Genomic DNA, 27,205 nt, shown 5'->3' on the forward strand with positions numbered 1-27,205 from the left:
TCTCTCTGAGGCCACAAAACTCTGTCAGACAAGCTTCCCAATTCAGGTCACTGCTCCTTCACCCTCTTGTCCTGTCCATGAGCTTGGTAGGATGCAGGGTTCCTGAGATAGCAGAATATGAGGGGGGATAAAGCAGCCAAAATTCAATGCTCTCCCAGTGTGACAGGAAGGGCAGCTTTGCAAAAAGGCACAACCAGTGTGAGTGGGGGTAGTAAGGACCCCACAAATCTGAAGCCCCCATCCCAGCCTGTGGTTTGTTCCTTTGGCTCTGGTAGGAGGTGGCAGTGCTGAGTAGAGGGAAAACACATAGGTCTCTGCGTGGTGACAACGTCCGCCAGGTCCCCTGACCTCTCAGCACCTTGGACTAAGCTGGAGGTGCCAGTGTGACTTAGAGCTCACAAATCATGCTGTCATCTAGGCCACACTGCCTCTCCCCAGTCCAAACACCACCCCTTGTATCTTGGCACCCACATCCCCAGTCTGGTCTCTGTCCTCTCCTCGCCTCCCTATGGTGGCTCTGGCAGCCATGCCCAACCAATTTTTTGTCCCCCTCCTCCACAATCCCTGAACACACTGGTACCATCAAGTCCTGGCTTTCTCCCTAAGATCAATGACTTCGAGGTCAGCCGACAGTTGAGACCCTCTTGCATCACATTGCTGCCCGGCTCAGTGATCCACCCAGACCCTTCAGGAGGTGTCTGCGTGTCAAAATGCAGTAGAGACCTATAGTCCAGACGTCAGGGCCTTGGGAAGCTCCCCATCCCCCATCCCCAGACCTGACCTGGGCACTGCCAGGGAGCTGTTGCCAGGGCATTTGGTCTATAAGCCTCAGCTGTTGCTGTCCCTGCCTGTTTGTTCACTCGGGCACTTTGGAGCAGCCTGGATGGTTGCATGGTAAGGAAGGAAGGCAGCCACACTCCAGGACCTCCACCCCACTTCCTGTCCTGGCAGAGAGAAGACCAGTCCCAGCAGGGACAGGAAGTGGAGGGGATATATACAGGGACATCTTTCTTTAAAAAACAGTCATGCCATATGGCTCCCTAACCCCACAGACACCTGCACTTAAGACTGCCCACCCCCCAGAGATCAGCAGCACCGCACAGCTGTGTAGACCAATTCTAGTCAACCAGACATGAAATTCAGCCCCAAGTGGAACCCACATGTCATCTTTTATTTTCTCCAGAACATTTTATGGGGGGAAGGGAGGTATACCAGTGCAGCTCAGGAGTCACTCCTGGTGGTACTCAGGGTCCTGTGCATTTCCAAGGATGGAACCCAAGCCCTCCTGCATGCAAAGCCTGTGCTCAGCTCTTTAAGCATCTCTTTAAGTCTCTATGTTTTTGTACCTTATACTAGTGAGAGACCAGGGATGTGGCTCAGTGGTAAATCACATGCCTTGCATGCTTAAGATCTAGGTTCAATCCCTGATGTCACCAAAAAAGAAGAGGAAGAAGATAATAAAATAAATCAGTAAAACTAGTTTTGATACTATTTTTTTTCTTTTTAATCCACTGTCCAATATGTCATTCTTTCAATATATATTCAACATAAGAATGATGAGAGAGGCTGGAGAGATAGTAAGGCCGTCAGGGCATTTGTGTTGCACACTACTGATCTGGGTTCAATCCCTAGAATCCCATATGGTCCCTCAAGCACCACCAAATGTGAGTTCTGAGTGCAGATCCAGAAATAACCCCTGAGCAATGCCAAGTATAATCCCAAGGCCAAAAATTAATAAAATTAAAATTTCTTTTTAAAAATGACCAATGATGGGGCCGGTGAGGAGGCACTAGAGGTAAGGTGTCTGTCTGCCTTGCAAGCACTAGCCAAGGAAGGTCCGCGGTTCGATCCCCCGGCATCCATATGGTCCCCCCAAGCCAGGGGCAATTTCTGAGTGCTTAGCCAGGAGTAACCACTGAGCATCAAATGGGTGTGGCCAAAAATAAAATTATCAATGAGATGGTCCTATATTTTTTCTATTATCTCTAATTATCCATGTGTATTTTTCTATCCACATGTTTCCATGAGGACTTTAGACCCATTTTAGATTCAGAGAGCAAACACCCAATATGGGGAAGTTAGTTAAGTTCTTAGCTTCAGCCCAATGGCATCTGGCAGGCCATCTTAGGTATTGTAGACTTCGTCCTCTAAGAGCTACAAGCAAACACACACACACACACACACACACACACACACACACACACACCACAAAATGACACTAAAAAATTATCTGGACAAAGCAGTCGCTAGGCAACAGCAGAAAGAAACCAGTCTCAGTTGAGAACAACTCTGGTGAATGAACCAGGCTCCTAGCATGTTACTAGCAATGTTACACATTGTCTGTGCTAATAAGAGCTAGATCCCAACAAAGCAGAATGAGGCCCAAAAAAAAAATATTTTTTAAGTGAGTAGCCATATCTACTCACTCATATATCCCTGTAGGTCACTGGCTGCCCATCCTAACCTGTGTTCTCCCAAGTCAGATAAGATTTTTTGGGAGGTAGAGGCCTTGCAGGTGACTAATCTCCAGCAAGATGGGTGGAAGAAAGAAGGAAGTAGAGTTTGTTTGTTTTGTTTTGTTTTGTTTAGAAATAACCACTGAGATAACTGTGGTTAAAGATACTATCTACTGCTCTCCTCAAGCACCCTTAGTTCTAAAACATTCCCCACCGTCCCCCCATGTCCTGAGTTGACCCTCACTTCTTTCTAAGCAGACTGGGGGCATCCACATAGTATCCCACCTCCCACTCACCTATGAAAGATGGTACCCCTGCACCAGTGACTCCATTCAAATCTAGGGATATGGTCAGAGCGATAGTACAGTGGGGCCTTGCACACAGTCAATCCCCAGCATCCTATATGATCCCCCAAGCACCACCAGAAGTAATTCCTAAGCTCAGAGCCAAAAGTAACCCTGAGCACCTCCAGGTGTGGCCCGAAAACAAAAAGCAAAAACAAACAAAATCACATCTGGGGGACTGGAGAGAGAGCAGCACTGTAGAGTAAGGGGGGTGACCACTCACTACCTCTTCTCCTATTGACCCTCCAGTCAGGCCATATGTCTGACTTTCCCTGGGGAAGAAGACCCCCTTCCTGAAAGGTCCCATCCAAGCCTTGGGATCAACTGGTGCTTCAGGCCAGAGATAGCACAGCCTAGGACTGAAGAGATAGTGCAGCAGGCAGGGCACTTGCCTTGAACACTGCTGACCCCAGTTCCATCTCTAGTACCACATATAGGTTCTCCTGAACCCCACTAAGAGTCATCCCTAAGCACAGCCAGGTATGGCCCAAAAGCATCAACAGTGAAGAGAGCCTCTGACCTCTACAGAGCAGTGTCATGCTCACATCTGGTCTTGCACTGAGCCAGGAGGTAAAAGTTAGGAGTGAATGCCCATCATCAGGGCATCCGAGATGTTCTCATACCCCAGGACCTTGCTGCTCACTCTCTGACTAGTGAAGAGACAAAGGACCAGGGCAGGAGTTCCCACACATCCATGTGCTGAACATGGCTCCTCAGCACTGCCAGAGATTTAGCCAAGAGCAAGAGTCCAGAAAAATCTTTGTTCTCCCCCATCTCTTTTCTTCCACTCACACATGTCCTTCCTGCCTCCCATCGGTGTGAAAATTCTGAAAGTATCCTAAGGACCACAGCCAAGGAGGGTCTGTGCCATCCAACTGTGAAGCAATTGGGATGTGGGTGCTATTTTTGTTTTTATATTATTTTGGGGGTGCTCAAGGCTTACTCCTGGCTCTGCACTCAGGAATCACTTCCGGTGCTGCTCAGGGGACACCATATGGATGCTATGATTTGAGCCTTGGACAGCCCCATATAAGACAAGTCTCCTACCCCCGTTCTGTCACTCCTGCCCACCCTTATCTTGCTTGTGTGAGTTATTAGGTTCTATTTCCAGTACCAGCAAAAAATTTTTTTCAAATCACAACTTTAAGAGTCAAGTACTAGAATATTTAATGGTTCCCCTTTTACAGGTGAAGAGAATAAGATAAAGAACCAGTTATGGAGATGCACATCCCAGATCATGGCAGCTCTACTGGTTGTTTTCTGAGATGTGTGTTGAGTGGTGCCCCACTTCTACTGACATAAAAGGCCCTCAGCCCTCTAGTCAATCACTAGTCAATGTGGCCCCTTGAATGGATGGATGGATGGATGGATGGATGGATGGATGGATGGATGGATGGATGGATGGATGGATGGGGGGAGGGGTTAGGGGAAGGGGGTGGATGGAAGAATGGATGGATGTCACAGACTGCTTGGTCCAGACACAGAGGGAATTTTTAGGGTCCCGGCTGGAGAAGGTATGTGTATGAATTTGGTGGAAATGAAATCAGAGAGTCAGATACTCAGAAGTAAAGTTCCATCTTGTCTCTTTAATCTTACTTTCTCTGGGATAGAGCAGAATACTTACACAAAGTGTCCTGGCAAGGCATCACAATTGCAGATATAAGCATTTAGTTTTCTCACTGGGCCCTAGACATAATGGCCAGGACAAGCTGCATGTTTATCTTTACCAACTCAGAGCAAGGCACAGCTCCCAGCCTCCGTGTTTCCCCAGCAAGGTCAGTTCCCGGAGACTGGCTATTGTTTTGGCCTTGCTCCAGTTCATGCATTCTGAACTGGGGCCTGAAATGTTAAACCTTAATATGACTGCACTTAGGCTAACAGTAAAGCTAGGTTTGAGGGTGGTTATTATGCTGTAAGACTAAATAAAAAAATACTTGAATCTACACAAATGTTCATAGTAAGGTCTATTTATATAAATCTGAGTGGTCTTTAAGAGATGCTCAAAGAAAAGTCTTTAGGATGTTAGTTGAAGTTATGTCTCAAATAATATTTATGCTACATCCCCTTTTTTCCTGAGTGCCTCATGAACAGGCAACCAAGGTCTTTCAGTGCCCTAATGCCCTCCTTTTTGTATGTTTTCAAACATTTGCCATGTGTAGGTACAAACAGCTTTGAAAAGGCCCTCAAAGTTACAGGCAGCTAGGGCCTTTTAAAACCTGGTGTACTCCTAGGTCTCAGGGTCATAGTTTACACAGGGGATGATGTAGCAGATGAATAAGAGGATGGATGGATGGATGGATGGATGGATGGATGGATGGATGGATGGATGGATGGATGGATGGATGGATGGATGGATGGATGAATGGATGGATGGGTGGGTGGATGGATGGATGGGTGGATGGATGGATGGGTGTCTAGGTAGATGGATGAATGGGTATCTAGGTGGATGGATGAATGAGTGATGGATGGATGGATGGATGGATGGATGGATGGATGGATGGATGGATGTGAGGAATGGGCTATCAATGGGATGAGCCATTACCCTGGCCCCTCGGGACAGCATGTTACTTGTGCCAGTAGAAGGTCAAGGTCGTGTTGCTGAACCTGGCAGAGTACCACTTGCCCCTGAGAAAATGCCAGTAGGAGGTATCAAGTTGGGTCAGGTGGCCTCATAAATTAGACTAGCACCCAGCACTTCACCCTGAAAGAGGAGGCCCTGCCAGGGTTGTTTCAGGATATGAATTTCAGGCGGTTCCCAGGGAGGTTGAGTTCAAAGGAGGTCCTGGCAGGAAGCAGGGGGAGTCCAGCGTCCCCTGAAAGACCGGGTCCCTGGGAGCCTTCCCTCCTGCCCACAAGTCCCTGAGAGGGGACAGGACTCCCACCACTCTGATGTCCACCCTTCTGCCCCCACTGGACAAGCACACCTGTTAAACTTTAGGGTCAGATTGGGGTGATAGCAGCAGTTCTGTTGATCCTGCCGAGTCGTGCCAGAGCCTCTGCCCAGGGACTTTGTCTGATCCCAGTCTGCTTATCTTGCTGGCTTACCCTGAGATCAGGGCAGGAAGCCAGCCCAGAGTATCCCCTCTCTGAACCTCTGAACCCCACTAGGGAATAAGTAGGGGCTCTAGAGCAATGGTTTTCAACAGCTCGTCTGCCAGCGGCCACTGAAATTTCCTGTCCTAGAAACAATGGCCTCTTAGTACCATGTTCTCACCACTGGTCCATAGGGTTTAAGAAGGTTGAAAACAGGGGCTGGAGCGGTGGCGCAAGCGGTAAGGCATCTGCCTTATCCACACTAGTCTAGGAAGGACTGAGGATTGATCCCCCGGCATCCCATATGGTACCCCAAGCCAGGAGTGATTTCTGAGCGCATAGCCAGGAGTAACCCCTGAGCATCACAGGATGTGGTCCAAAAACCAAAAACAAAAAACAAAGAAAATAAAATAAAAAATAAGAAGGTTGAAAACAAAGGAGTCTGTAAAGGCAACATACTAAATGATTTCAACCATATGACCTTTTGAAAAAAATCACAATAGTGGATAAAAAATCAATCTGTGATTGGATCAGAGCAATAATACAATGGGTTTGATCCTTGGTATCCTTGGCATCCCATATCGTTCCCATTGCACCGACAGGAGTATCCCCTGAGCATCTCCAAGTGTGGCCCAAAAAACAAATGGGCCAGAGCGATAGCACTAGTAGCACATTTGCCTTGCACACAGCCAACCCAGGTTCAATCCCTAGCATCCCGTATGGTCCCCCAAGCCTGCTAAGAGTGATTTCTGAGATCAGAACCAGAAGTAATCTCTGAGCATCACTGGGTATAGTCAAAAAAAGCCAAAAAAAAAAAAAAATAGTTGGTGGTTGCTAAGAATCCAGGACAGAATAAAAAGCTGAGTAGACAAAACATGGGAAATTTTTAGAGCAATCTATAAAGTGTATGTAAATAACTATATATGGTGGACCTATAACCTTACACATGTGTCAAGACCCATGGAACTATAAAATACAAAAAGTAGGGCCTGGAGAGATAGCATGGAGGTAAGGCGTTTGCCTTTCATGCAGAAGGTCATTGGTTTGAATCTTCGCATCCCATATGGGGTCTCCCGAGCCTACCAGGAGCAATTTCTGAGCGTGGAGCCAGGAGTAACCCCTGAGTACTGCCAGGTGTGACCCAAAACCAAAAAAAATAATAATAATAAATATATATATATATAAAGTAAACCTTAGTGTAATTTATGTTAACAATATATCAATATTGGTTCATTAATAAAAAAATAAATGTACCATACTAGCACAAGATGTCATAGAGAAACTATGTAAGAATTAGAGATGGCATATGGGAGCTCTACTATTTACTGAATTGTTCTCCCAATGTAAAACTATTCTAAAATGTTATAATTAGAAAAAGCAAAGAGAGGCCGGAGCAGTGACACAAGCGGTAAGGCATCTGCCTTGCCCACACTAGCCTAGATGGACTGCGGTTCGATCCCCCAGCATTCCATACGGTCCCCCAAGCCAGGAGCGCTTTCTGAGCACATAGCCAGGAGTAACCCCTGAGCATCACCGGGTGTGGCCCCAAAAACAAAAACAAACAAACAAACAAAAAACCCCAAAGAAATCATCAAATAGGCTTCATTGTTTTTTTTTGGGTTTTTTTTTTTTTTTTTTTTTTGGTTTTTGGGCCACACCCGGCGGTGCTCAGGGGTTACTCCTGGCTGTCTGCTCAGAAACAGCTCCTGGCAGGCACAGGGGACCATATGGGCCGCCGGGATTCTAACCAACCACCTTTGGTCCTGGATTGGCTGCTTGCAAGGCAAAGGCCGCTGTGCTATCCCTCCGGGCCCTAGGCTTCATTGTTTAAAGGAGGGCACAGAGCAAGTATAGTGGGTAGCACTGTACTTGCACATAGCCAACCCAGAATCCACCTCCAGCATCTGTGTGGTCCCCCAAGCACTGCCAAGAGTGGTTCCTGAGTGCGGAGTCAGTAGAAACCTATGAGTATTGCTTGATGCTCAAAACAGTTTATCAGTAGGAAAAAAAAAAAATAAGACTGGGACCAAGGACATACTTCAGTGGTCAGGATACATGCTTTGTATGCATTAGGACCCAAGTTCAAGCCCCACACCACATGCCCCCTTCAGCTCTGCCAGGTGGAGACCCAGAAGTCCCCCAATCCCTGCAGGTTCCAGGCACCACAGGCCCTAGCAGTCATGCAGCCTTCTCCTCAGGCCTTACTTTGAACCACCCAACCCAAATGGCCTAGTATCACGGATGTGGCCCTAGGCCTCTGAGCACTTCTTAGGAGTCTCATTTCTCAAAAAAAAAAAAAAAAAAAAAAAGTTGAGAACCACTGCTCTAGAGGCTGCTAAGCACATCTCACCTGATCCTCTCCTGAGCCAGGCCTGACCCCCGCCCCCCAGCTCTGCTGTGTCCTTACCTGTGTACTCCCAGTAAGGAAGCAGCCAGTCTCAGAGGCCTCATTCTGACAGCCTCTGTGTGAAACTCTAAGCACGGTGCTCATCTGTAAAATGGAATAATGTGAGTCCATCTCACCGAAAGATGACCTGTAAAAAAGAGTGAGGGCTGGAGTGATAGCACAAGGGTTAAGGCATTTGTCTTACATGTGGCCAACCTGGATTCAGTCCCCATCACTCCATATGATCTCCTGAGCACAATAACCAGGAGCAATTTCTGAGCACAGAGCCAGAAGTGACCCCCTAGCACTACCAGGTGTATCACCAAAAACAAAACAAACAAACAAACAAAAAATACAAGAAGGATGCCAGCAAGTGGTTCAGCAGAAGTCTTGAATTCATGAGACCCTGAATCCGATGCTTAGTGCTGCCCAAAAAAATTAAAAAATAAATAAAGATGGATTGAGAGCATGTGAGCTCAGGTCTTGGAATAGTGTCTGGCACATAAAAAATATGCAACAAGTAGTCATATTGGATTTCTTATACTATTATTAAAGCAAATAGTAATGAGACATGACCTCAGAATTCACAACCCTGCAAGTGGAATTTGCTTCAATGTTGTCTGAGACACCAGCCAAGGAAAGGAGAGATGAATTCTGGTAGATAAGATTTGAGACAGACTTACTGAGAGAAGTGGCAACCAAGCTCATTCTTGAAAGATGGACAGGGTTTTGGAGTATGACCAAGACATGTCACATAGAAGCAAAGGTACCTGAAAGGAAAGCCAGACTATAGGGCACAGGAAGAGCCTAGTTTAAGGGACCTGGGAGAATGAGCTTAGATTAGACCCTTGCATGCCAGGACCAGACATTGGGCTTTATTCTGGAGACAGAGTCCTTAAAGGTATCTGGGGAAGAAGGGGAGCCTTATAGGATTGTTTCTACTCTAAGGAGAGGGCCCAGTGCAGCTGGAAGCCCCCAGGTGCAGCTGCTAAGATCAGAGGCAGAGGCCCACTGGCTGTAAATGGCTCATGTCCTACCTCCATTCTGCCCTGTGCATCTCAGGGCCCCCATCACCGCCATGCCACCTGCAGACCTTCCCTCCCTCCTTTATCCCATTCCTTGAGGGCACTCACCATGTCACTGCATGCCAGGCTGGCACCCACAAACTACCCTCAATACCCTGCAAAGGCCTGAAGACAGGATGTCACACCCAGGCTGCCAGGAACTGGGGTCACTCCGAGGGTGACCCTGGCTGGTGTTAATGAAGCCCAGGGCAGGTGGACAAACAGAACCCGATGCCACCTAGGAGCTGGCATGTCTTCCTGCCCTCCATCTGGGGCTCAGTAGGACAGCCCTGTAGGGCCAAGTCAGTGCCTTCCTCACTGAAAGTTCAAAGCCCAGAGGGGTGTCTGCCTCATGAGAGGCTACCCAGCATTGGTGGGACTGAGCAGACACCAGTTTGTATAGCCCCAGAATCCCTCCAGAAGGGGTATTAAGGGATTCCCTTGGACTCTTGTGTCCAAGGGACATAAGCAGTAGACTAGTAAAAGAATTTAGCCAAAGACTAGAGAGATAATGAAGGGAAGGAATGGGATTGCCTTGTATAGATATGATCAGGGTTCAATTTCTTTGGGGGGGGGGTCCACAACTGGTTCTGCGCTCAGAAATAGCTCCTGACTTGGGGACAGGGTTCAATTTCTGGCATCCCATATGGTCCCTCCAAACCCCACCAGGGGTCATTCCTGAGTGCAGAGCCTAGAGTAAACTATGACCAGTACTGGGTGGCCCAAAACAAACAAACCAAACAAATCTTAGATTAAACCAAGTAAAAGCTTATAGAAGGACATCGGGCAGAGGGACTTAGCAGAAACCTGAGGAAAGCCACTTTAGCACAGTTTTGGGAATCTCTGATCTTTGCCAGGCAAACAGTAGAGATGTTCTCATGAGATAAGTCACACTACATTCAGACCCTGGCTATAAGTTTCTTTGTGGGGGTCCAGACCTCACTGAAAGATGACTTTTAATAAAAATAAATAAATAAATAAGGGCTGGAGTGATAGCACAAGGGATAAGGCATTTATCTTGCATGCAGCCAACCTGGGTTTGATCCCCATCATTCCATATGATCCCCTGAGCAGAACAACCAGGAGTAATTTCTGAGCACAGAGCCAGAAGTGACCCCTGAGCACCAGTGAGTGTAGCCTCAAAACCAAGACAAACAAACAAACAAACAAAAAATAAACTCAAGGAGTGGGGCCGGAGAGATAGCATGGAGGTAAGGCAAACGTTTGCCTTGCATGCAGAAGGTTGGTGGTTCGAATCCCAGTTTTCCATATGGTCCCCTGAGCCTGACAGGTGCAATTTCTGAGCATAAAGCCAGGAGTAACCCCTGAGTGCTGCTGGGTGTGACCCAAAAACAAAAAAAAAAAACAAAAACTCAAGGAGGGTACAAGCAAGTGGCTCAACTGATTTCTGTCCCTTCCAGAGTGACCTCCCCATCCCCACATTGTCATCAGTACTTCTCAAGACAGTCATGTCCCCTGCTCCTGGCTCCCTCACTAGAATCTATTCCCCACCTTGCACCTATGGTCTCTGCACCTTCTGCCTAGTGCCTGCAGTGATGCTCCTGGGAGAATAGGGACTCCTCCTACTTCGTTTTCTCCTGTCCTCACCTTCCACACACTCCCTCACCTCTGCTTACCACTCTTTCACTGAGTCTTTGGTCCCTGGACACTGGCCATCTCTGCTCAGAAAAACCAGGACGGTATTGCATGTAGAAGGAGCACAATATTCTGCAAGATGGAAGAAAGCTGGAGTTGAGAGTGTGGAAGTTGCTGCAGGGAATGAGGCTAAAGAGTCAGGTGGATGCACACTGAGAAAAGAAGATAAAACGTGAAGACTTTTGGGCTGCTGAGATAGTAAAGGGGTTAAGGCCACTAGCCTGGCATGTGGTTGACTCCAATTTTATCCCCAGAACTTATATGGTCCCTGGAGCACCATGGGGTATGGCCTAAAACTTTTTGTTTTGTTTTGGGCCACACCCGTTTGACGCTCAGGGGTTACTCCTGGCTATGTGCTCAGAAATCGCCCCTGGCTTGGGGGGACCATATGGGACACCGGGGGATCGAACCACTGTCCGTCCTATGCTAGCGCTTGCAAGGCAGACACCTTACCTCTAGCGCCACCTTCCCAGCCCCAAGCCTAAAACTTTTTAAAAATAAAAGTTAGGGGGACTGGAGTGATGGTGCAGCAGTAAAGCATTTACCTTGCACGCAGCTGATACAGGACGAACCCTGATTCGATTCTCCATATGGTCCCCCAAGCCAGGAGCAATTCCTAAGCAAGTAGTCCAGGGTAACTCCTGAATGTCATTGGGTATGCCCCCCCCAAATAAAAATTAAAAAAAATAAAAGTTAGGAGTGCCAGATAAGTATGATAGTACAGTGGGTAATGTTGCCTTGCACACAGCTAAACTGTTCAATCTCCAGCATCCCATATGGCTCCCTGAGCACCACGAGGAATCAGGAGTAACTCCTGAGCACTGCCAGGTGTGCCGCCCCTCAAAAAAGTTAGGATTTTATTATATGATTAGATACTAAGGAGTTACTGGATCTTTTCAAGTAGGTTAGTGAACTAATGGCTTATTTAAAAATAAAAGGGGAGGGTGATGAGATAGCTCAATGTGTTGGGCACTTGCTTTGCAGAAGACCTGAAAAGCCCAGCACAGCATGGACTTCCATGCACCAAGAAAGATCTTCAAGCAATAAGCCAGAAGTAGCCCCTAAGTACCACTGGGTCTGAGCCCCCAAAACAATAAAAGGTTGGGGGGGCACCTGGAGAGATGGCTCTAAGAGCTAGAGTCCAAACATACACCATACACCAACCATACATACATGTGGCTTGTATGCAGGAGACCTAAGTTCAATCTTCAATACCATATGATACTTTGAGCACTGAGTCAGGAGTAGCCCCTAAACCCAATAAACAAAAAACAAAAAAACATGAAATGCCTCTGATAATAGTATAAAAAAAAAACAAGAAGGGGGCCTGAGCCATAGCACAGCGGTAAGGTGTTTGCTTTGCATGCTGCCAACCTAGGATGGACCCAGGTTCAATCTTCGGCATCCCATATGGTCCCCCAAGCATGCCAGGAGCGATTTCTGAGTGCAGAGCCAGGAATAACTCCTGAGTGCCATCAAGTACAAACCCCCCCCCCAAAAACACACATACACACACACACAAGAAGATCAACTTTGTTCATTCATTGCTTCCCAAAATGCGCCCTGAGGGCAGGGCCATGCCCCAAGGTACAAAGTATACAAAGGTGGGCAGAGTAGATTCTCCTGTAAATGGCAGCCCTTCTGTCCATCCACGCCGTTTTTAAGCAGGAGATCATGCCACTGTCAACACATCCATTCTTTGACCCTGGATCTCCTCTCCTTCCCCTCTCTGCAGCCAGGACGGGCAGTTGAAGGGCCTCAGCCCCCAGCTCACTCAGATTTCAGCAGAGGATTCTGAGCAACTTCTCTCTCAGCCAGTGGGATCCTGGGGACAATGGACGCCTTTGTTGCATATGCCAGGGCTGCTCCAAGAATAGCTGTTTGCTCAGCTCAAAGCTGGGCTGATGCTGGGCTAGCAGAGGGGTGTGGGGCACTAGAGTTTTAATACAAACTAGAGGGGGTTTCACTCCCTGAGCCTCCAGAGACTTCTCTAGTTTCTCACCAGCCCACAGGAATGAAGGGAGCTGGAAGCTTCACTTAATGCAACTGTTATCAGATGGGTGTTCAAAGATTACCTTGCTCTCTGAGTCTGTAAAGTAAATTTTTGTCTAAGTAGAATTATCTGCAGAAACACAATCTTAAAAACCAAGTAAGGTAATAGTGGCTCTGGGGAGAAGGGCCAGGGATTCAGCAAAGAAATCCCCAGCTTTTCGTCCCTCCCTATCCCTCTGCCTAAGCCCTGATTTCTCCTGTAACCTCAACCACATCAGTTGAAGTGGGGACTAGTTGTAGAGTCCATAGATTAAGACAGGATGGAGAAAATAAAATAAATGAATAAATAACAGAGAAAAAAAGACAGGGTGGAGAAAGCTTCATGGACAATGCTGAACTCACATCCTCCATAATGCTATCCTGTCAGTGAAGTCACAAGAAGCAGTGGGGGTTTTTGATTTGGTTCGGTTTTGGTTTGGTTTGGTTTGGTTTGGGGGCCACACTTGGCAGTGCTCAAGATTTCTTCCTGGCTCTGTACTCAGGAATTACTCCTTGTTGGCTTGGGGTGATCATATGGGGTACCAGGGATTGAACCCAGGTTGGCTACATGCAAGGTGAATGTCCTACTGGCTGTACTATCACGTTGGTCCCAAGGATCAACAAAAAAGCACATTTTGGTTTGGTTTGGTTTGGTTTGGTTTGAGGGGGGCCACATCCAGCGGTGCAGGGTTTCTCCTGGCTCTGCACTCAGGGGTTATTCCTGCAGAGCTTGGGAGAACATATGGGAAGCAGGGGATCTAGCCCAAGTAGGCCACATGCAAGGCAAATGCCCTACCAATTGTACTATCGCTCTGGCGACCAAAATGCAGTTTTTATAGGTAAAGAGAACAGGACAGCTCATTTTTAGGAAGCAGGGGGTATCTTAGGTTCCTGGAAACCCAGTGATTCATAAATTCCCTCCTGAGCTCGTCACCCAAGCTTTCTCCAACTTCTCTGTAAGTATAAACAAAGGTTTCAGTCTTGAGCTCGTAGTGGGAAAGATATGATAAGGACAGTTCTTCCTGGTTTTTAATTCTTAGGTCAGCTTTTCATTTCTTTGGGGTCTGTTTCTCCCTGAGCTCTCAAGACCCCAGCCTCCTCTGACTTCACACTTGAAACTGAAGAAGAAATGCATGTCCACTGTCACCCAACAAGTTAATAGGCAAAACCAGGACATGCCTAGGAGTATGCTTTTCACTCTCCAGGCTGAGCACCCAGTTTTTCACACTTTTTTTTTTTTTTTTACCAAATCTGCATTCCAGGGCTGGAAAGTGAGCTGAAAGGTTAGTACAGTGTGTTGCATACTTGAGCCTCTGGCTCCATCTCCCACACTGAGTAATCCCCCTGAAGCACCACTGTGAGCAACCCTGAGCACAGGACTGAGAAAAGCAAAATATTCCACCTGTGCTATTCTCAACAGGAAAAAAAAATTGAGTTGGGGACCATACTCAAAATACTTTACCATGCCTGGTGATACTTAGAAATTGCTCCTGAATGTTTTCAGGGGACCATAGTGGTACCAGGGATTGAACCTGGGTTGACCACGAACAAGGCAAGTGCTTACCCCACTATATTATATATCTGGCCCCTCAACCTAACGTTTCTCTAAGGGCAGGGATGTAGATCTGTGGCCAAAGCTGAAGCCTTGCAAGCATGAGGTCCCAGGTTCTATTCCTGGTACCACAAAACAAACAAAAAAGTTCTGAAAAGTCTGAGCAGGAGGACAAGCCCTTACATGCTTTGAAACTAGCAATTTCAAAAAAAAAAAATTCTTTCCATGGGCTTACAATTTCCTTTTCACTTCATTTTTGACAGAGATCTTAATCAGTGCCATCACTGACCAGCCTTGATGAATTGCTATGTAAGGTGAAATATTTAAGACACACATAAATAAGCCTTCTCTTCAACTTCTTGTTTAAAATTCTGTGCCACTTGAGAGCCTAGAGCTATAGTACTGCATTTGTCTTGCTGATGGATGACCCAAGTTAAATCCCCAGCATTCTTCCATGCATTGCCAGGAGTAATTACTGAGGACAGAGCCAGGAGTAACCACTGAGCACTCTGGCCTAAAAAAAGATTCTGTCCACTTGAAAGTGTTCTGTGTCCCTACCCTCTGGCTCAGAATGCTGGCTGGCATTCTAAAGCTGTATCCCATTAAACTTCATGTTCTTCAAGGCCAGCCCCATGGCAGAGCCATACCCTGATCTCAGGCCTGACAACCTAACTAAAGCAAAAGGAATGAGAGAGATCAAAGGCCCAGGGACCCCATGGGGCAGTCAGTCACCCTAAATCGTAGGGTCAGCAGATGCACCCTCAGAAGGTGCAAGGGGCCCTTTTGAAGTCCCCTTGATGAGTCAGTGGTAAAATTGGGCTGGATCCAACATCAGCATATGTACCCCTAATGTTGAGGTTGTGCCCGGACCTGCCCCTCCTGATGGGAGGTATGGACAGAGCCCAGGGCAGCAGCTGAGGCCACGTGTGCAAGCTCAGATCAGCTAGGTATCCTCATACTGGACCAGAGGTCTTAGACAAAGCAGCAAGTTTCATAGCCAGCTCTGGGCTTGGGTTACATGATACTTGTCAATTCTCTCCCTCCCGTGTCTGAGCCCTGTCTGGCCTGGGGTATCGAGACTGACAGATTCCACCAGCCCAAGCTTCACTGCCCATCTTAAACCTGGAGCTCTCAAAGGACAGCCCCGGCACCAGCAGCACCCCTCATTTCAGGAAAGAAAGGGGGATTCAGGTTTCCCCTGGAACCAGACTCTAAGAGGCTCAAGCATGGGCTGGTAAAAGAATTTACCAAAAAGATATATTTAGACAAGAGCAGAGTAAAGCTTATTGAAGAGGACACTGGGCAGAGGGACCAGTGAAGCCCTCAGAGGAATGCCTCTGTAGCAGTCTTGGGGAACATGTATGTATACACATGTACAAAATGTGCTTTGGGCTTAGGGCCACACTTGACAGTCCTAGGGGTTCTTTCTGTCTCTGCTGAGGAATGATGCCTCATAGTGTCAGAATAAAAACAGGTTCAGCCACATGCAAGGCACTCAGCTCTCTCTCTCTCTCTCTCTCTCTCTCTCTCTCTCTCTCCCTCTCTCTTTCTTTCTTTCTTTCTCTCCCTCCCTCCCTTGCTTTTTGGGACCCTCTTATTTTTTTAGGTGCATCATGGGGTTACTTGGGCAGGAAGGTGAGGTAAGGTATTCTAAAAACTGCAAGTGATCTTGACAGGGAAAGAGTGGTCATAGTTGCAGGATTTAGGCCCAGAGAATTTGAACAGGGATGCAAAAAGTACAGGACAGAGAAGAACTAATTGTTCTCACTGAATGGATCACTGACATGAATCGGGGTCCACAGACTAGGGAATCTATTCACAGGAGTTAAAGCACACCCCTCAGAACGCTAATAAAATGCAGATTCTCGGGTTCCACAGCAGATCTTCTAAATCTGGAACTCTGCAAAGCCATCCTGCCATATAGGTCCTGACCAGCACTCCAGGAAATGCTGCTGCCAAGCCCCAAGAACCAGGAGTCCCCGGCTCCTGCTGATCCACAGAGAGGGAGTTACTGCTTAATGCCATGGTTTCCAACTGCTGGGCCATGGATGGTGCCTATTGGTGCCAAAGATCAAAAGCTCTCATAACCATAAATCTGCATTCCCTCCTGCCACACACCATGATAACAGCCTGATATTTCAGGATGGGATTCTCAAATCAGTAGCAGGAAAAACAAAGAAATCTGAGCTTTTTTTTTTTTTGGTGGTGGTGGTTTAGGTGCCACACCCAGCAATGTTCAGAGATTACTCCTAGTTTTACACGCAGGAATCACTCTTGGCAGTGCTTAAGGCTTACTCTTGACTCTGCACTCAGGGATAACCCCTGGGGGTGCTTGGGGATATAGGATGGCAGAAATCAAACCCAGGTCAGGTAGGTGTGACCCTACCAACTGTACCATTGCTCCAGCTCCAAAATCTGAACATTTAGACAGTGCCTTGAATCTGATGTCCAAGCAGCATTGAAAGCCTTTCAGATCCCAAGATTACAGGTCCCCAAAATAACATCTCTGCCTTTGAGGCAGGCACTCGTACCAACGTCTTAATCTCTAATCCCATGAGAATCCCTCCTAAATCCTTCTGAGCTCTCTTTGGCCTTTAGAAACCTTCAGACCAGAAGAACTAAATTGAGTGAAGTGTCAGTCCTGGCCTCCTTCACTCCCACAGACACCCCCTGTCTCCCTGACCTTCCCATGGGTTTCTTCTAAGCTAGTGACCTGCAACTTAAGCTACCATAACAAACTACCCAAGTCTAGATGGCTTAGGAGCAGAAATTGCTTCCTCCCAGTTCAGGAAGCTGGAAGTCTGAGGCAGGGGTGTCAGCATGGTAGGTTCTACAGAGGACTTTCCTCCTAACCCAGTGGGATGGCAGCCGCCATCCCACTGAGTGTTCATGGAGCCTTACTCACGGCTCTGAGAGTGAGAATGGTGTCTTCTTCTTCTTCTCAGAAACCAAATGATCCTGCCTGACTTCATTCTAACCTTAAGTCTCTCTTAAAAGCCTTAGCTCTAAATAGAATCCCATTTGGGTTTTGGTTTGTTTTGATGTTAGGGCCATATCCAGTAGTGCTCAGGGATTATTCCTGGCTCTGCACTCAGAAATTAATCCTGGTGATTCTCATGGAACCATATGGGATGCTGGAGATTGAATCTGGGTATGTAGCGTGGAAGACAAATGCCCTACTCACTGTACTATCATCTCTTCAGTCCTCCATTTGATAGCTGGAGTTTCAACTAATGAGTTTAGGGAAGATGCAAAAAGATGTAGTTCCTATGCAACCCAGATTAAACCAAATTCCTTCCTACCCTGAAAACTTATTTTTAATTTGGTTTATTTGGGGCCAATATGCTCAGGGGTTATCCCTGGCTATGTGCTCAGAAATCGCTCTTGGCTTGGGGACCATATGTATGGATGCCGGTGGGAGGGGGGAATCGAACCGTGGTCTGTCCTAGGCTAGCACATGCAAGGCAGATGCCTTATGGCTTGAGCCACCGTTCCGGCCCCCCTACCCTGAATTCTATTTTTTTTTTTTTTTGGTTTTGGGTTACACTCGGCAATGCTCAAGGGTCTATGCTCAGAAATCGCACCTGGCAGCGTTCAGGGCTTCCTCCTGGCTCTATGTTTAGAAAAAGCCCCCTCACCCCCCAGCAAGCTCAGGGGACCATATGGGATGCCGGGATTCAAACCACCGACCTTTTGCATGCAAGGCAAATACATTACCTCCATGCTATCTCTCTAGCCCCTACCCTGAATTCTTTCTTTTTGTTTTGTTTTCTGTTTTTTTTGTTTTTTGGGGCCACACCTGGCAGCCTCAGGGCTTCCTCCTGGCTCTATGCTCAGAAATCTCCCCCGGCAGGCTCAGAGGACCATATGGGATTCTGGGATTCAAACCACCGACCTTTTGCATGCAAGGCAAACGCATTACCTCCATGCTATCTCTCTGGCCCCTACCCTGAATTCTTTTTTTGTTGTTGTTGTTTTATTTTTTGTTTTTTTTGGGTCACACCTGGCAGCACTCAGGGCTTCCTCCAGGCTCTACACTCAGAAATCACCCCCGGCAGGCTCAGGGGACCATATGGGATGCCAGGATTTGAACCACTGACCTTTTGCATGCAAGGCAAACACATTACCTCCATGCTATCTCTCTGGCCTCTACCCTAAATTCTTTTTTTGTTTTTTGTTTTTTGTTTCTTTGCTTTTTGGGGTCACACCCAGCAGCCTCAGGGCTTCCTCCTGGCTCTACGCTTAGAAATTGCACCCAGCAGGCTCAGAGGACCAAATGGGATGCCGGGATTCGAACCACTGACCTTCTGCATGAAAGGCAAACACCTTACCTCCATGCTATCTCTCTGGCCCCTATCCTGAGTTCTCTTTTTTTTTATAAATTATCTTTATTTAAACACCATGATTACAAATATAATTGTAGTTGTATGATTACAGTCATGTAAAGAATACCCCCCCCTTCACCAGTGCAGGATTCCCACAACCAATTTCCCAGATCTATCTACTCCCCACCCCACCCACACCTGTACTTGAGACAGGCTTTCTTTTTCCCTCATTTATTCACATTGTTATGATAGTTTTCAGTGTAGTTATTTCTTTAACTGCACTCATCACTCTATGTGGTGAGCTTCATGTCATGAGCTGCACCTACTGAGAAGATAGGGGGAAATAAGGGTTGGGACTGAGGCAGTAAAATATTAGAAATGAGATTTGTAGGGTGGTATCAAGGTCACAATACAAGATGGATGTTATGGATATATAAATATATATATATTATTTATATATGCATGCAATACTATCAATAGGAAAACAAGGAGAAAAAAATTCCAGTGACTGTCCCAACATAATCCACTACTAAAACGGCCCGCCCTCCTCCCAAAGCGCATTTCCATTAGTGTTGGGAGAGGTATATCCTGAATTCTTAATGCCTTTTCAAGTATTCCCAACTTAGGCCAGGTACGTGGCTCAGCAACAGAGCACTCGACTTGCATATGATATGTGAGGTCCTGGATTTGAACTGCAGGACTACATGGCCTCTCAGGCATTGCCGGAAACAGTCCCAAGCACTGAGCCAGAAATATGCCCTGAGCACAGATGACTCTCTCTCTCTCTCTCTCTCTCTCTCTCTCTCTCTCTCTCTCTCTCTCTCTCTCTCTCTCTCTCTCTCTCTCTCTCTCTCACACACACACACACACACACACACACACACACACACACACACATACCAAAAAAAAATTTTAAGCATTTTCCTTTTAATAAAAAACTACCTCCGAAACTCGGGGAATAGCTCTCAAAAGAGAAATTCCAAGTCACAGAAGAAGGGAGGAGGAGGAAAAGAAAATAGAAACATGGATTCAGAGCAATAACACAAAGGGTAGCACTTTTATCCTGCATGAAGATGACCCAGTTCAATCCCCAGAATCCCATAGGGTCCTCCAAGCCTGCCAGGAATAATTTCTAAATGCAGAACCAGGAATAACCCCTGAGTACAGCTGGGTGTGGCCCAAACCCACCCCATAATAAAGGAAAAGAAAAAACAAAAAAACAAAAAAGAACAACAGTTCATAAGGCACTTGCCTTACACAAGACCAACCAGGTTCAGCCTGGGTTCAATCTAGCACTCATATGGTCCTCCATGCCTAACAAGAGTAATCCCTGAGTGCAGAGCCAGGAGTAATCCTGGAGCACAAAACCAGGAGTAAGGCCTGAGCGCCACCAGCTGTGACCCAAAACAAACCAAAAAAAAAAATGAAAAAAATATAAAAAAGTAATTCAGACCCTGAGCCCAAAGACAGGGCTCAGAGTATAGCTCTGCCTCATATATGTGAGCTCCTGCATCTGACCTTCTGTTTGTGGCACATCCACAAATGTCCTGGTTCAGTTGGAAGAAGATTGGCACAAGGAATCTACATTGTCATCTGGACTTATTCCATTGGTGCTCAGGGGCCACTCCCAACTTCAGGCTTGAAGTTGGTTCCTGGCAATGTTTGGGGAGCTGTGCAGTGCCAAGAATCGAACCCAGACTTTCTGCAGGCTGAACATACTTTCAGTCTATTGGGTATCTCTCCAGTTCAGGAATCTGTGTGGATTTTTTGTTGGTTTTTGTTTTGGGTTTTTTTTTTGGGGGGGGGCACACCTGGTGATGCTCAGGGGTTAATCCTGGCTACGCACTCAGAAATCACTCCTGGCTTGGGGAACCATATGAGATGCCAGGGGATTGAAACGCAATCTGTCCTAGGTTAGCGCATGCAAGGCAAATGTCCTACCGCTTGCACCACCGCTCTGGCCCCAGGAACCTGTGCTTTAACAAGTGCTATCAGGGCTGAAGAGATAGAATTAGTGAACTACTCAAAGAACTAGTGAACTCTTGGTTTGCATGCAGGGGACCCCTGTTCTATCCCTGGAACCTCAGGATCCTCAAAACTGCTTGGATTGACCCTCAAGCACTAAGGTGGTAGTAGCCCTTGAGGATCACCAAATGTGGGAGGAAAAGGTGAATTCTGTGTTACCAAGTGATTGCAGCACTCTGGGGTCTCCCAAACTGGATGAGCTGAGAGGCTCTGCACATTTGCTTCTCCATGAGTCTCCTCCCAACACCCCTTGTCTTCCCTGCCCCAGAGATTTCTGTGACCACCTGCCTCTCTCCCTCCAGTGCAGCCCCTGCAGGCGCCGAGACATTCAGCCTGAAGTACTCAGAGGGTGTGCAGGTGGCGGTGGTGTGCGATGGAGAGGCAGAAGAGGTGACCACCAATGGCAAGCAGCGATGGCCTCTCTCCCCCAACACTACACTGAGACTCACTATGAGCCAGGCCAGCACTGAGGCCAGCAGCGATAAGGTACTGTGGTGGGGGACAAGCACCTGGGGGGGGGGCATGTAGGAGTCAGAGAAGGTTACAGAGGCAAGTTGGTCAGTGCTTTTCAGTAAAAACTGGAAATCAAGAGCCAGGGTCATGCACCTCATTTAAGAGACAAACGGAATACTTGAATGTAAGTAAGCCAAGTTATACTGATACTGAAACAAAAAATGGCAGTGAGGGGCCTGAGTACAGTGGATAGGGTACTTGCCTTGCACATGGCCAACCCAGGTTCAATTCCTGGTATACCATATGATCCACCAAGCTTACCAGGAGTGATTACTGACTACAGAGCCAAGAGTAAACCCCAATTAAGCTGAAAGAGAGAGAGGGAGAGAGAGAGACGAAGGAAGGAAGGAAGGAAGGAAGGAAGGAAGGAAGGAAGGAAGGAAGGAAGGAAGGAAGGAAGGAAGGAAGGAAGGAAGGAAGGAAGGAAGGAAGGAAGGAAGGAAGGAAGGGAGGGAGGGAGGGAGGGAGGGAGGGAGGGAGGGGGGAGGGAAGAAGGAAGGGAGGGAGGGAGGGAAGAAGGAAGGAAGGGAGGGAGGGAGGAAAGGAGGAGGGAGGGAGGGAGGAAAGGAGGAAGGGAAGAAGGAAGGAAGGAAGGAAGGAAGGACGGAAGGAAGGAAGGAAGGACGGAAGGAAGGAAGGAAGGACGGAAGGAAGGAGGGAGGGAAGGAAGGAAGGAAGGAGGGAGGGAGGGAGGGAAGGGGGAAGGAGGAAGGGAGGGAAGGGGGAAGGAGGGAGGGAGGGAAGGGAGGAAGGAGGGAGGGAGGGAAGGGAGGAAGGAGGGAGGGAGGGAAGGGGGGAAGGAGGGAGGGAGGGAAGGGGGGAAGGAGGGAGGGAGGGAAGGGAGGAAGGAGGGAGGGAGGGAAGGGGGGAAGGAGGGAGGGAGGGAAGGGGGAAGGAGGGAGGGAGGGAAGGGGGGAAGGAGGGAAGGAGGGAAGGAAGGAAGGGAGGGAGGGAGGGAAGGGAGGAAGGGAGGGAGGGAGGGAGGAAAGAAAGGAAAAGAGGGAGGGAGGGAAGGGAGGAAGGGAGGGAAAGAAGTAAAGAAATAGGAATGAGGTTTTAAAAGTCTCCTCTAGGGCCTGAGAGATAATACAGCAGTTCGGACACTTGTCTTGCATGTGGCTGACCCAAGTTTAATCCCCACACCCCATCTGATCCCCCAAGCCTACCAGGAGTGATCCCTGAGTGCAGACCCAGGAGTAACCCCTGAGCATGACTAAGCATAGCACAAAAATAAATAAATAGCCTCCTCCAGACTTTCCCAGTTCCTCATATTAAACAATGATAAATTTTTGATAGTCTTTGATAGTCTAACTATTCACAAGACTTTGCTATATTAGAATCATATTGCTTGGCTTTATACATGGAGACTAATTCAATTATGAATTCCCAACTTATTTCTCCCTCCATGCCCTCTAACAGTTGTTGGCATTAATTTCTTTTTTTGTTTTGTTTTTGGGCCATACCTGAGATGCTTAGGGCTTACTCCTGTCTCTGTACTCATGTATCACTCCTGGCAGTGCTCAGGGGACTATCTAGGATGGTGGAGATTGAGATCGGATCAGCCACGTTCAAGGCAAATGCCCTACCCATTGTACTATCTCTCTGGCTCTAGAGGAGACTATTTTAAAACTTTATTTCTATTTCTTTTCTTCTCTTCCTTTCCTTCTCTTTCTCTCTTTCTCTTCGTTCCTTCCTTCTTTTCTCCCTTCCTTCTGCCTCATTTTGGATAGTAGGTCAGTGTACCCTAAAAGGGAGTCCCTTTCTAGCTCCTAATCTAGAAAAAGAGTCCTACCAATCCAATAGGTGTAACTGGCAGATGTGAGGCAGAAGGTGATCAGTGCAGTTTTTCCTAGTCTGATCTGTGATCTCTGATCTCTCCCCACCAAGGTGACTGTCAGCTACTATGTGAAGGAAGGCAATACCCCCATTGACCGGTCTGGACTCTTCCTCACGGCCATTGGTAAGTTGGGGTGACTAAAGCTGATGATATTTCTCCAGGGACTGTTTCCAATATTACAGATCTAGTATTGGAGCTTCTTCTGAATAATTCGGGAAAGAGGTTTCAAGTGCCTAGATCCTCTGCCTGGCAAGAGCAGGTGTCTTGGTTGACAATGCTACCTAATCCCAGAGTTCCCTATGCAAACTCTGTGGATCATAGAGAAATAATAAATAGGTGGGTTCCCTCTGAGGAAAGACAAAGCCCTCCTGCTACTCTGCCCTTGACCACATTTTCCTTATTCTCCCTTTGGGCACCGAGATGCATCCAGGCCACAACTCACCTAATCCAAATGCTCCCAGTGACATTCCCGGGCAATAAGTTTACAGTCCTTCAGAGTAACACAAGAACTCAGCAGTGGGCTGAATCCAGAACTTAGGGCTGTCCTCTGCCAGGAGACCTACAAGGTACAGACACCTCTGCCAGGCTAAGAGACAGATGTTCAGCTAGTTCATCAAGGGGCCCAGATGTGGTCCCTGAACCTTTAGTCTCTCCATTCTTCTCCAATTGAGGTATGACTTTATATTACTCTATTTTTTTTGGTAATATAAATTTTTATTCCTTCATAGATACTTTATAAGTCAAGAAATTGTGCCTTTTCTTAATACAGAAGGATTATCTCATACTTTATATTTTTCTTCATAAATCTCCCACTTCTATGGCTACATCATACTAAAAAGTTACACAAGAATGCTGTTTCTTTCCAGAACAAAAATATGCAATTATTTGCGCTCAATCCATATTTTTCTTCTGTTGCAATTGACAGTGAAACTTTTTGATAAAATCCAATTTTGGTAGAAGTGTTTTTAAAATAATATCATGGCCATCACAAGAGAAAAGAGTTACTGAAATGATAGAAAATATTTATTTATTCATATTTTAAATATATTTTTATTTAAGTAGCATGATTATAGTTGGGTTACAGTCAACAAACAGAACACACCCCTTCACCAGTATAATGTTCCCCCCTCCCAATACCCCCCTCCTCCCATCCCAATGCCTGCCTGTATTTGAGACAGGCATTCTATTACAGTTATTTGTTTTTAAGTTCAGTAAATTGTTTTTTTCTTTTCCTAAAGGATAAGGGTTAAAAAAAATAATAGTATAGGTTTGACAGTGGCAATCGCCGTTGTTTGTATAGGCCCAGAAAAATATGGGACTCTATTTTTTTCTTAACCAAAGCACTTTTCAGAAGGAGTGCCTGTCAGCCTTAGCTAAAAATCACTGGAGCTGCTTTATAGAAGATTAAGATACTTACCCATTGTTGTGGACCAACCATATTGAACACTTTAAAAAGCATCACAGAAGGCCCAGAGTGACAGTACAGTCAGTAGGGTGTTCACCTTGCACGTGACCAACTCCGGTTTCATCCCCATCATCTCATCTGGTTCTCTGAACCCACCAGGACTGATTCCTGAGCACAGAGTCAGGAGTAAGGTCTGAATACAGCTGAGCATTGCCCCAAAACAAACATCAGAACCATAAAAAAAAAATCATGAAGCTAATAGAAGCAGCAAACACATCCTGCCAGCCTCACTAAACAGGCTGACTACACGATGGGAGCAGGAACCCATGCACAAATTTGCAGAGAGCAGATATTCTCAGGCTGAGGAATGATCCCTGGGCAGAGAGCAAGAAGTAAGCTGGGTACAGCCCCAAAATAAAAACAAAACAGAAAAAGAAATCAAAGAAGTGTCCCAATCTTCACCAGGGTTTGTCTTTACATCACAGAGAAGAAATCTGTAGAAGACAATAGTAAAGTGAACCATTGGAAGTTTTTCCCATGCTGCCTGAGCTCTAAGACTAGAAGACTAGCTACTGATGAACTTCCAGGTCTAATTCTGAGTCTTGTTAGGACTCTGTTCTGCAAAACTATCTCCTGAAGGGGTGGCTATAGCCTATGAGGTGAGGCTAGATCAGTCTAAAGTTAGTTTCAGGCTGATCTTAAATCAGGCTGAATTGTCTTTAGTCTTGAACCTGGGGCTGGGACAGGAAAGCCAAGTCCTGCATGTCAGTTTTCATTTATGGCTCCTGCCCTTCATAACCAAGGTCCCACCAGCAGAACCACTGCCTACATCAATATCTTCCATCCATTGGCTACTTCCTCCAGGCTGGGCAATACAAGGAGGAGGTGGAAGGAAACAGAAGCCTTGAACGAGTGCCAGCAGTATGCCAGGCTCCAGCACTAGATGCATTATTTTCAAGATCCTAATTCATAATTCTCCTAAGATCATCATCATCACCATTTTCATTTGTTTTTAACTTGATTGATTGGTTTGGGGACCATACCCAATGGTGCTCAGGGGCCATGCCTGGCTCTGCACTCAGAAATCACCCCTGGCAGGCTGGGGGACCACATGGGACACCGGGAAACAAACTGGGGTCAACTACGTGCAAGGTAAATGCCTTACCACTGTGCTATCTCTCTTGCCCCATCATCGCCATTTCAGATGGGAAAACCAAGGCTCCTAAAAAACAAAACAAACTAAACCTCACCTGAGGTCTCACACCTGGAATGTGGTATGTGGGATGCATAGGCACTTCAGTTACCTCATAGTCTCACAGTCTCTGGGAGTCCTGAATGCCCCCAGAAAGCCAGGGTTCCCAAGTCAGCCCTCCCTCTTCCTATGCTTTTAGCAAGCAAACGAAAGTGCCACTGTTCTGTTTCTTAACTTACTCCCGATCAGACCTGCAGCTAGCTCCCCTGTCTGTTCTGCAGGGAAGGGGTGTCCAGCCATGGGGAAGGATCCTCAGGAAAACCTTTTAGGGGTCATGAGAAAGGATAAGTAATGCTTCCTGAGAGGGCTGGCACAAGGGCAACTTCACATGCACACCAACGCCCCCAGGTTGTCTCAAATGACCGGAAACCCAACCCTGCGGACACAGGGACACCTGAGGGCAGAGCAGGAAGGGCAGCAGCCAGAGGCCCGTCAAATCACCCAAACGGATGACCTCACCATGAATGAAAGAAACTTCCTCCATGCAGGCAAAGCCAACAGAAGCCAAAACTGTGCTCTGAGAGCAGTAGATCTGGGCTCCCTCTACTAGAAGGCTGAAGTTATGCCTAAAGGAAGCTCCAGGAAGGGCAGCAGACCAGGACTCAAAAAGATTACCAGATAATGGAGCTTGGAGAGATTGTCCAGAGAATACAATGTTTGCCTTGTACATGGGTGACTGAGGTTCGATCCCCAGCATCCCATATGGTTTCCCAAACCCTTCCATAAGTGATCCCTGAGCACAGGGTTTGCAGGTTTCCCACATGCAAAATCTGAGCTCCAGCCCTTTGAGCCAGCTGTCAGGTCCCAAACGTATCCTTCTGTGTTTTTGTTGAATAATTATTTATTTAAGTCTACAGATTCTAGTTAAGATTCTACAGACCAGTAAAACATATATTTGACCTACCCCATCCCCACAAAAAAAAAAAAAAATAGCATGGGCATCTCTGATGTTTGGCAAAAAAAAAAAAAAAAACATACATTAATAAAAATAATTCGTTGGAGAGGTAGTGCAGGGGTAAGGCACTTGCCTTGCATGCAGCTGACACAAAGTTTGACCCTGCATTTGGTTTTTGGAGCCCTCTCAGGAGTGATTCCTAAGCACAAGCCAGGAGTAAACTCTGAATGCAGCCCCAAAGTAAAATAAAATTACTTGTGATCAATTATCACCATCATTTGAACTTTGATTTTGGGTAATACCAGTTGTTCTCATGGTCTGCTTCCTAGCTAGGTATTCAGGGGTCACTCCTGGCAGTGCTTTGGAGACCATGAGGTGCTGAGAATAAACCCAGGCTTCCATTGCAATGTGTGCAATCTAGACTTTAAACT

The 27,205-nt window shown here is 46.8% G+C and overlaps 1 protein-coding gene across 2 annotated transcripts in view; it reads left to right on the forward strand.

Moving 5' to 3' along the window:
- The window catches only part of PADI2 (peptidyl arginine deiminase 2), a 651,199-nt gene that overhangs the window by 576,320 nt on the left and 47,674 nt on the right, over positions 1 to 27,205 (forward strand). For both annotated transcript variants that reach the window (XM_049772007.1, XM_049772006.1), the window contains exons 3-4: positions 21,175 to 21,358; positions 23,273 to 23,345. In XM_049772007.1, coding sequence (XP_049627964.1) covers positions 21,175 to 21,358; positions 23,273 to 23,345 — 257 coding nt within the window. The remainder of the gene's footprint in view (positions 1 to 21,174; positions 21,359 to 23,272; positions 23,346 to 27,205) is intronic.

Source organism: Suncus etruscus, chromosome 4, assembly GCF_024139225.1.
Source record: "Suncus etruscus isolate mSunEtr1 chromosome 4, mSunEtr1.pri.cur, whole genome shotgun sequence".
Lineage (NCBI taxonomy): Eukaryota > Metazoa > Chordata > Mammalia > Eulipotyphla > Soricidae > Suncus > Suncus etruscus.